Here is a 10332-nt window from a genome sequence, read left to right as displayed (position 1 = left end):
TAACTATTGAGTCCCCCATCACTGCTGCCATCCTCTTCCTTTCCACAGGGCCAGATTCTGTGCCAGAGGCGCGGCCACTGTTGCTTCCCCAAGGTAGGCTGCCCACCCCCCCCCAACAGTACTCAAACAGGAGTACTTATTGTCAAGGGGTACAGCTACAGGGGTACTCTCTAGTACCTGACTCTTCCCCTTCCCTCTCCTGACTGTGACCCACTTGTCTGTCTCCCATGGCCCCGGTGTGACCACCTGCCTATAACTCCTTTCTATCACCTCACTCTCCCCGACCAAGCGAAGGTCATCGAGCTGCATCTCCAGTTTCCTAACTCAGTCCCTTAGGAGCTACAGCTTGACACACCTTGTGCAGATAAGGCTGTCCAGGAGGCTGGGAGACTCCAGGACCTCCCACATCTGACACCGAGCACAGAAAACTTGCCTCACACTCATACTACTTCCTTTCTGCAATTAACACAGGTAAACCTACCTCACCTCATCCCATTGCCACCTAAGCCCATTGAGCCAAAGCCTCTGCCGCATGCTGGATATGGCGGTCTTCTTTATAAACCCTTCACACTCTACTGGCTGATGTCACGCGCCTGCGCAGTCTCGCCTCTCTTTTACCCAGAGTAGTAAAAAACTCCCTTCACTCCGAAAGGTCAGCCGTTCACTCGCAGCGTTCCTGCTCCGATTAAATGATTGTTCCAAAAGATTGAATTCCTCATTTCAATCCTTCATTTGCAATTGGCAAACATACAGACTTGAAGCGAAATTAAGTGGTATTGAGTGATATTAAGCAGTCAGCAAAGATAATGACCTCCACGGCCCTAAGTTACAAAACAGGCACGAAATAAGCAAGAATAAGAAACTTATTCCCTTCGCTTTTACCACGCCCCACTAGTGTGACTAGTTACCGTAATAAAGGTGCAGCACAGAATACATGGCTCCTACACTCTGTACTTTGTTTGCACTCATCGTGTTGACAAACATGAATGCTGCCACATGAATAGTAAGTGATGCAGCAGAATCCTCACTATTTCCGTGGTCATCAGTGCCACTGATGCTGTTTCCTACGCAGAACGGATTCAGTTACGTGTTGAGAGAATAAGAGGTTTGTGACTACCCTGAACTCCCAATCTATGAAGGTGTCTCCCACTAATGACAAAGTAGGCGTAAGTCAAGTAAGCATTTCATGAATTTGTTTACTGGAACACAATGGCAGGAAGTTCGATCTGAAGGGAAGGTATTCAACAGAAATTTGATCATAGGTCCATCCAGTGATTTAGGCTTTTATCTGCAACATAAAGTCTGAAATATGTTCTTGTGACAAACAAGTTGTATAGAACAAACTGCATCACAAACTACATATACAGTATGGTGAGGTGCAGTCAATGAACCGCATTGCAAACTCTAGTCCTAAATTTTTCATGGCATGGAAGGACTGAAACAACCCACTTAGACCTATATTTTCAGTGGATAATCAAACCTCAACATATGACAGTGCTGAAGCCAGGCAGCAACTCTCAGGCACCTCCAAACAACCCTTTGAAGAGGACTCCACTGCGGACCATCAAAATAACTGTGACACACCATCACTGACCTAACAGACTCTGGAGGACCCTCAAACATTGACACCAAACTCATAGTTCCCTTACCCCACACTGCTCACTTCTATCTTCTACCCAAGATCCACAAACCTGGCTGTCCAGGTAGACCCATTGTCTTTGCCTGCTCCTGCCCCACAGAAGTTGTGTCCTTACGCCTCAACTCCATTCTATCCCCCTTGGTTCAGTCCCTTCCCACCTACATCCGTGACACTTTTCATGCTCTCAATCTCCTCACTACCTTTCAATTCCCTGACCGCCTCATTTTCACCATGGATGTTGTGCCCCTATACATTTCTAACTCTATTCAAGAAGGCCTTAAAGCTCTCTGCTTTTTTCTCAATAAAAGAACCAACCAGTTCCCCTCCATCACCATTCTGGCAGATCTAGTCCTCACCCCCAAACAATATCTCCTCTGGCTCCTCCCACTTTCTCCAGACTCAAGTTAGGGTAGCTAAGGGCTTGCCTTTTCATTGGCTATGTAGAACAGTCCATGTGCCAAGCCTTCCCTGGTTATGCTTGCCAACTCTTCCTGCGCTATATTGATGACTGCAGTGGTGCTTCACTGGGAAACCAATGCCAAGGACAGGAAACTCTGGCAAGCCATCATCCGAGAAGGAACAGCAACTTTCAAAGCCAACAGATGTGCAGAATTAGAAGAAAAGAGAAGAAAATGGAAAGAGAGGCAGCAACAACCAAAGCCTGATCTGCCATCTGGAACTACCTGTCCTGAATGCAGAAGAACTTTCAAAGCCAAGATTGGACTCATAAGCCACTTGAGAGCCCATAAGTAGATCAACCGAATGAAGACCATCATCCTCGACCTCGAGGGATAGCCACCACCACGACAATGGTGCTTCATACACCACTGCTGAGCTCATCAATTTCATCAACTTTGCCTCCAACTTCCACCCTGCCCTAAAATTCACTTAGTCCATTTCTGACACCTCCTTCTTTCTTGATATCTGTCTCCATCTCTGGAGACAAGCTGTCAACCAACATCCTTTATAAATCTACCTTATTTCCATGGCTATCTTGACTATACCTCTTCCCACCCCGACTCCTGTAAAAATGCTATTCCCTTTTCTCAGTTTCTTTGTCTCCACGTCTGTTCGCAGGATCAGTCTTTCCTTTCTAGGACATCAGATTCTGATGCTGCCCCCACCAGCATCTTCTCCATTTCACAAACATCCATGCTGACCCCATCTTCCTGCTGCTTTAACAGTGATAGAGTTTGTCTTGCACTTGCCTACCACCTCATAAGCCTGTGCATCCAACACATCATTCTCTACAACTTCACCATCTCCAAAGGGATCCTACCACCAAACACATCTTTACCTCCCTGCCCTCTGCTTTCCTCAGTAATCACTCTGTGATTCCCTTATCCATTCGTTCCTCTCTGCACTTATCTCTGCAAGTGGGAAAAGTGCTACACCTGCCCATTCACCTCCTCCCTCACCTGCACTTCAGTTCCGAAACACTACACCTGTGAATTTGTTGGGGTTATCTGTTGCGTCCGGCTCCCCGAAGGGCTACATTGGTGAGACCTGTCGTAAATTGGGGAACTGCTTTGTTAAACACCTCCGCTCCATCCACTGAAAACGGAACTTCCCAGTGGCCAACCATTTTAATTTTGATTCCCATTCCAACATGTCGGTCCATGGCCTCCCCTTGTGCCATGATGAAGCCACCCTCAGGGTGGAGAAACAATACTTTATATTCTGTCTCGGTAGCCTCCAACCTGATAGCAGAATATTGATTTCTCCTGAAAACAATAATCCCCCAATCCCCCTTCTTCTATCCCCCACTCTGGCCTCTTACCTCTTCTTACCTGCTTATCATCTTCCATTGGTGCTCTTTCTCTTTCTTCTATGGTCTGTTCTTCTCTCCTATCAGGTTCCTTTCACTGCAACCTTGTACCTTTCCTACCCACCTGGCTTCACCTATCATCTTTTAGCTAAGCTTCCCCTCCCACCATCATTTTTTTTATTCTGGCGATTTCCCCATTCATTTTCAGTCTTGGCCCTAAACGTCGGCTGTTTGGTCATTTCCTAGGATTCTACCTGACCTGCTGAGTTCCTTCAGTATTTTGTGTGTGTCGCATATGACAATGCATTGCACATTTCCTGATGCTTCGCCGATCAAGTGATTTAATTTATTGTACATTACCAATGCATTAGGGTCAATAATTATACGTTTATTCCTCTGAGTTTAGTTTTCAATCTGAGTGAAATGATGCTGGAGAAAGGAAAATCGAACACGTCCTAACTTTTGCAGCTGGTTGATGCAAGGTCCAACAAATGCGCTTTATTGTACAGTTGGGAACGTATAGAAATCTTATGATCGTAATTGCTCTAAATATTTTGTGTTCATTGCATGTACTGATATCTTTCAAAACAAAACTTTGTAATCTATTTATTTTATAATGTAAAATAATTCGTTCCGGCCCTTAGAGCCACGCCACCCGGCAATCCCCCGATTTTATCCGAGCCTGATCACGGGACAATTCATAATGACCAATTAACCTACCAGCTGGTACGTCTTTGGACCGAAGGAGTCAACGGGGAAAATGTACAAACTCCTTGCAAGCGGAGGCGAGATTGAACCCGTGTCGTCTGTAAAGCGTTGTGCTAACCACTAATTATTGGTAGACGCAAGTCCGCATCATGCAATTACACCCATACAATCAATTAACCTGCTAATCTATACATTTTTGTAATGTAGGAAGTAACCAGAGTATCCAGAGAAAGCCCAAGTACAAACACAGGAATTGATGCTAAACCCCAAAAGTTTGTGATGCATTGGCCGGGAATCGAACCCGGGTCTCCCGCGTGGCAGGCGAGAATTCTACCACTGAACCACCAATGCAGCTGGGAGCCACCTGTGGCTGAGCAGTGGAATTGCTTTATCGTATCTACGAGTTTTATATTAGGATGTATTGTATGGTCATGCGAGAACTGCAAGTAAGTATACTGCATGGAGTAAAGCCGGATTTAACATATAAAGAGGCTTTGAGGAAAGAGAAGTGTGAAGGTAGTAAGGTAGAAGGGCTAAAGTGCGTGTACTTCAATGCAAGAAGCATCAGGAACAAAGGTGATGAACTGAGAGCTTGGATACATACATGGAATTATGATGTAGTGGCACTTACAGAGTCTTGGCTGGAATCAGGGCGGGAATGGATTCTCAATATTCCTGGATTTCAGTGCTTTAAAAGGGATGGGGGGAAGGGGAGGAGGGGTGGCATTACTGGTCAGGGGTACTATTACTGTCACAGAAAGGGTGGGTAATGTAGCGGGGTCCTCTTTTGAGTCAGTATGGGTAGAAGTCAGGAAGAGGAAGGGAGCAGTTACTCTACTGCGGGTATTCTATAGGCCCCCTGGTAGCAGCAGAGATACGGAGGAGCAGATTGGGAGGCAGATTTTGGAAAGGTGCAAAAATAACAGGGTTGTTATCATGGGTGACTTTAACTTCCCTAATATTGATTGGCACCTGATTAGTTCCAATGGTTTAGACAGGGCAGAGTTTGTAAAGTGTGTCCAGGACAGATTCCTTTCACAGTATGTGGACAGGCCGACTAGGGGGAATGCCATACTAGATCTAGTACTAGGTAATGAACCGGGTCAGGTCACAGATCTCTCAGTGGGTAAGCATCTGGGGGACAGTGACCACCGCTCCCTGGCCTTTAGCATTATCATGGAAAAGGATAGAATCAGAGAGGATAGGAAAATTTTTAACTGGGGAAGGGCAAATTATGAGGCCAACAACAGCAAAGCAAACCCATTTCCCATTCTCCCACACACAAGGACTGGCCTCTGACCACAGGACAGGCTGCCTTCAGCCCTACAGTCCTTGACGCAAGACTCTCAGAATCACAGAAATCAATTTCCAGTCCCTGGACAGACTCGCACACTCAACTTCCAGGCCTCCACCTCCAGAGTCACCACCTTCAGTGTTGGACTTTTTGGGCTTTCTGCCTTTGGAATCACTGACTTTGGTCTTACAGGCTATCAGAGATTATGTTAAGTTTGCAGATGCCACAAAGGTTGGTGGTGTTGTGGATAGCGTAGAGGATTGTCGAAGATTGCAGAGAGACATTGATAGGATGCAGAAGTGGCAGATGGAGTTCAACCCGGAGAAGTGTGAGGTGGTACACTTTGGAAGGACAAACTCCGAGGCAGAGTACAAAGTAAATGGCAGGATACTTGGTAATGTGGAGGAGCAGAGGGATCTGGGGGTACATGTCCACAGATCCCTGAAAGTTGCCTCACAGGTGGATAGGGTAGTTAAGAAAGCTTTATGGGGTGTTACCTTTCATAAGTCGAGGGATAGAGTTTAAGAGTGGCGAGGTAATGATGCAGCTCTATAAAACTCTGGTTAGGCCACACTTGGGGTACTCTGTCCAGTTCTGGTCACCTCACTATAGGAAGGATGTGGAAGCATTGGAAAGGGTACAGAGGAGATTTACCAGGATGCTGCCTGCTTTAGTGAGTATGCATTATGATCAGAGATTAAGGGAGCAAGGGCTTTACTCTTTGGAGAGAAGGAGGATGAGAGGAGACATGATAGAGGTATACAAGATATTAAGAGTAATAGACAGAGTGGACAGCCAGCGCCTCTTCCCCAGGGCACCTCTGCTCAATACAAGAGGACATGGTTTTAAGGTAAGGGGTGGGAAGTTCAAGGGGGATATTAGAGGAAGGTTTTTTTACTCAGAGAGTGGTTGGTGCGTGGAATGCACTGCCTGAGTCAGTGGTGGAGGCAGATACACTATTGAAATTTAAGAGACTACTAGACAGGCATATGGAGGAATTTAAGGTGGGGGGTGGGTTATATGGGAGGCAGGGTTTAAGGGTCGGCACAACATTGTGGGCTGAAGGACCTGTACTGTGCTGTACTATTCTATGTTCTATGTTTATCAGCATCCACAGGCAGATTTCCTCATTGTGTGAATGTCAGAATATATAGAAGTATCGCTTTCAGCATGAGGACAATGTTGTATTCATTTTGCTGTGGTGGTGGTGGGGGGTATTCAGGTATTCAGACCTAATCATAGAATTGAATCAACTAAGTGCAGGCTTAATTGGGTGTACGTGCAAGCTGCTTGTGTACTTCTGGCAGCAGGTAGCTTTCATTCTTACTTTTCTAATGTGCTCCCACATTGCAATGTTTATATTAATTAAAAATAATTACCTGCATGCTGGAATTTTTTTAAAACTACGAGTGGTGATTGATAAGTTCATGGCCTAAGGTAGAATGAGTCAATTTTAGAAAACCTAGCACATTTACTTTCAACATAGTCCCCTCCTACATTTACACACTTAGTCCAGCGGTCATGGAGCATACGGATCCCTTCTTTGTAGAAGTCGGTGTCTTGGACCTCGAGAAAGTGATCCACAGCAGGGGTGATTGATAATTTCGTGGCCTAAGGTAGAAGGAGATGAGTTATACAGCTCTTGTTATATGCACGTGCAGTTCAACTCTTTGCATGATTATGCAGAAAGTTTGAAGTTAATAACTTGCCTCCTTCTACCTTAGGCCACGAACTTATCAATCACCCTTGCTATGGACCACTTCTTGGAGGTCCAAGATGCCAACTTCTACAAAGAAGGGAGCTGTATGCTCCATGACCACTGGACTAAGTGTGTAAATGTAGGAGAGGACTATGTTGAAAAATAAATGTGCTAGGTTTTCTAAAATTGACTCCCTCTACCCTAGGCCACGAACTTATCAATCACCCCTGGTAGGTTGATTTTAAAATCCATTCTCCTTGCTGTTTTATCAAGCTCATAACCTTATCAATTATACTTGATACTTAAACTGGCAGATCTATGTGTTCATAGGTAGGTTGCTTAGTTGTTAGTTCAGTCAGTTGAAGCCATCTCAATTAACAGGAGTTTTACACTGGTTTGCTTCTTTAAAATGAATTTATTCCACAATTTTCAAACAAAATAACAGGATCCCACCAAAGCTTTCCTTCAATGTATTAGGCCAAGACAAGAAAAAAAATTCACAATAAACAAATTTTACAAACACTTGTGTCTGGCAAGAGTCTATCTGTATTAGAGTAACCTTGGTCAGATTGAATATTCTTTTACAGCCTGTTATTCTGTTAGTGAAATTCTAACACTTGGATTTTCACAGAGATGCACAGGAAATAATCAGTATTTAACTAGCTTTCATTCATGGTCATAAAAGTCATTGAGTTGGAAGTATTTTCTTTCCTCGATACTTTATAGAGAAAGTTAGCAGCAGAGAAACCCTGAAGGCTAAGGCAATACAATATACAGCTGGAAAATTGGGTGGACTGGTGGTAGTCATCTAGAAAAGAGTGAGGTAATGAAATCAGATTCTGGTAGAACCTACAGAATAAATGGCAGAGCCATTGGTGGCATTGATTTTTGATTTTTATTTAGAAATACAGCACTTATAACAGTGTGACAGCCCAGAATTTTATACTCAAGTACCTGGAGAGTTGTTTGAACCCACAAATTGTGACTTAGAAATTGGGGAGTTGCCCACTTAACCATGATTATTTCCATAAGAGGACCCATTGTTTTTAGAAGTCCAAAATTAGTTTTCTTTACACTCCTTTCTCTCTGCTAAAATAGACAAAAAGACAAAAGCATCACAGCCCCAAATATTGGATACGAGGATATAAAGATGCACAGAATTGCAATGGCACAGAAGGAGGCATTGGCCCTTCAAAATCCAAATGTGCTCTTAGCAGTACCATTAGTTCCAGTCCCTCTTTCACTCCCAATTGCCCTTCAAATTCTTTTCCTTCAAATGCCTATCCAGATCAATTTCAAAAAAAAATTCTGTCCTAGGGAAGTTTATGTTTCTGGGAAGGGCTACTCATCAGCAAGTGAACTGTACAATTATACTGCACCTTCCATGTCTGCAGACTGACTCTGTTTCTATTACAGGCAGAGCTCCAGATTATTGCACTCCACTTAAATGAATGTTGTTTCTCACAACTTTCCCCCTAGAATTTTTTGCCCATCACTTTTCATTTGTGTCCCCTTCCCTCAATCATTTGCTCATAGAAACACTTCTCTCTTATTACCTGTTTAAATCCGTAATTGTATACTTCTATTAAATCTCACAACCTTTCTTGCTCCAAGGAAAAGAAGAAAAACAGTAAGCACCAATTTAAAATAATTTGTATTCCTTTATTTATGTCATAAATGAGAAATGATGGAAGTAGTTCACATTTATGATCAAGTGCAGAAAGGGAAACCTTTTCTTCCATGTAACAGAACGTTCAAACTGATCTTGATGCAGTTCTAAAATGTTTCTTGCAGAAGTATTTCATTGACAGAGTTAAGAATTCACAATCTATGCAGCACGGCACATTCTGACACTTCTGCAAGAAGAGGTGCTTCACTGAATACAGTTCTTGATCATCAGCCAGGTGTGTTCTGCAGAATTTTTATTCTGGTCTTTACTTTGAAACATGTTTTCAGCCAAGCAGTACAGGTTACCTTCTTTCTCCAGAGCTCATTAGTTCAGGCCATTCATTGTCAGCTGAATGAGCATCTTGCCAGGTAACAAGGCTATAGGGAAAGTCCAATCTTGTCCTTGTATCTACTTGTCAATGTGTTGGCTTTGTTGGTCAATGTATTCAACACTGTACAGAGTCCTTTCACGTGAACATAGAGAAGTTTCTCTAAATTTGCCTCATCGTCACTTTCCAAGTCATATGCACTGTTGATTTTCCGTTTCAGATCTTCAGAGGGTAGCATGCGACTCTCCACAGTGTTCTTGATGGACTTCAGCAGGAGATAGCATTCGTACATGTTGTGTGAAGTGTCTGCAGCATCTTTAGATTCATCGTGGTCATCCATAGGGATGTCTTGTAGGAGGCTAGGAAGCATGATTGTTTGTTCCATATTGTTCACTGCAGAAGAATAATTGCTCAAAGCAGTAACTAGGAAATTCTTTTGCTGTTGAGCAACTAAGAACTGCATGGTTAATGCTGTTCTCTGCCAAGGCAGCTGAATGTAAAACTGCAGATCTGTCAAGTAACTCATTGCTTATATACCCCCTGGATACACTGCAATGTTATTTGAGTTCAATCCATTTTACTGGTCATTTGGAAGATCATGTGAGCATTGATATTTTGTGGATCACTGTTTGATTTGGATTGGTTTATGCATGCAATCATCCATTAATATAGCTACTGATTGATAAATTATACACTCTAACTCTGGCATATTGACCTTCAGAATCAGATTGCACAATATCATTAAAGTGGTGTGATTGTTACTTTGCGACTAAATCTCAACAAATGTTTGAATCAACACAAAGATGAATATTTCACCACATCTTGTAGGTCAGGGAAACCTTGAACAAGTTTGATGAATTACAGAAATGAAATGTAGAAAGATTAGGAGAGCTTTAAGTTCTCATCTCTCATTGTTCTATCAAAAAAGGTCCCAGCATTTATCTTGCATGTGGTTCATTCTCAGTCGTGGGTAGCACAAGCCCCAATTGGTTTTCAGGCTCTCTAGTATTGGGGTAGCTCAGTGATGCATGATGCTATTTCAGCTTGGGATATCGGAGTTCAGATTTCAATCCCGGTGTCCTCTGTAAGGAGTTGTACGTCGTCCTTGTGGAATGCATGGGTTTTCTCTGGGAGCTTCAATTTCCTCCCACAGTCCAAAGGTGTACCAGTTAGGAGGTTAATTGGTCATTGTAAATCGTCCCATGATTACATTAGTGCCAAATCAGT

The 10332-nt window shown here is 43.3% G+C and overlaps 1 protein-coding gene and 1 non-coding gene across 2 annotated transcripts; both read right to left on the bottom strand.

Moving 5' to 3' along the window:
* Window positions 1-4395: 4395 nt before the first annotated feature.
* On the bottom strand, window positions 4396-4466 carry trnag-gcc (transfer RNA glycine (anticodon GCC)). Its single transcript has one exon. It is a non-coding gene; the product is annotated as a tRNA-Gly (tRNA).
* Window positions 4467-8324: 3858 nt separating this feature from the next.
* Window positions 8325-9646, bottom strand: LOC134349069 (mid1-interacting protein 1-B-like). The gene has a single exon (XM_063052926.1). It carries the CDS (start codon window positions 9629-9631, stop codon window positions 9155-9157), a length of 477 nt encoding a protein of 158 aa, XP_062908996.1. The 5' UTR covers window positions 9632-9646; the 3' UTR covers window positions 8325-9154.
* Window positions 9647-10332: the final 686 nt, after the last annotated feature.

Source organism: Mobula hypostoma, chromosome 7, assembly GCF_963921235.1.
Source record: "Mobula hypostoma chromosome 7, sMobHyp1.1, whole genome shotgun sequence".
NCBI classification, from domain to species: domain Eukaryota; kingdom Metazoa; phylum Chordata; class Chondrichthyes; order Myliobatiformes; family Myliobatidae; genus Mobula; species Mobula hypostoma.
Note: the sequence above shows the minus strand (reverse complement) of the source record. Positions and strands in the feature narration are given on the sequence as shown.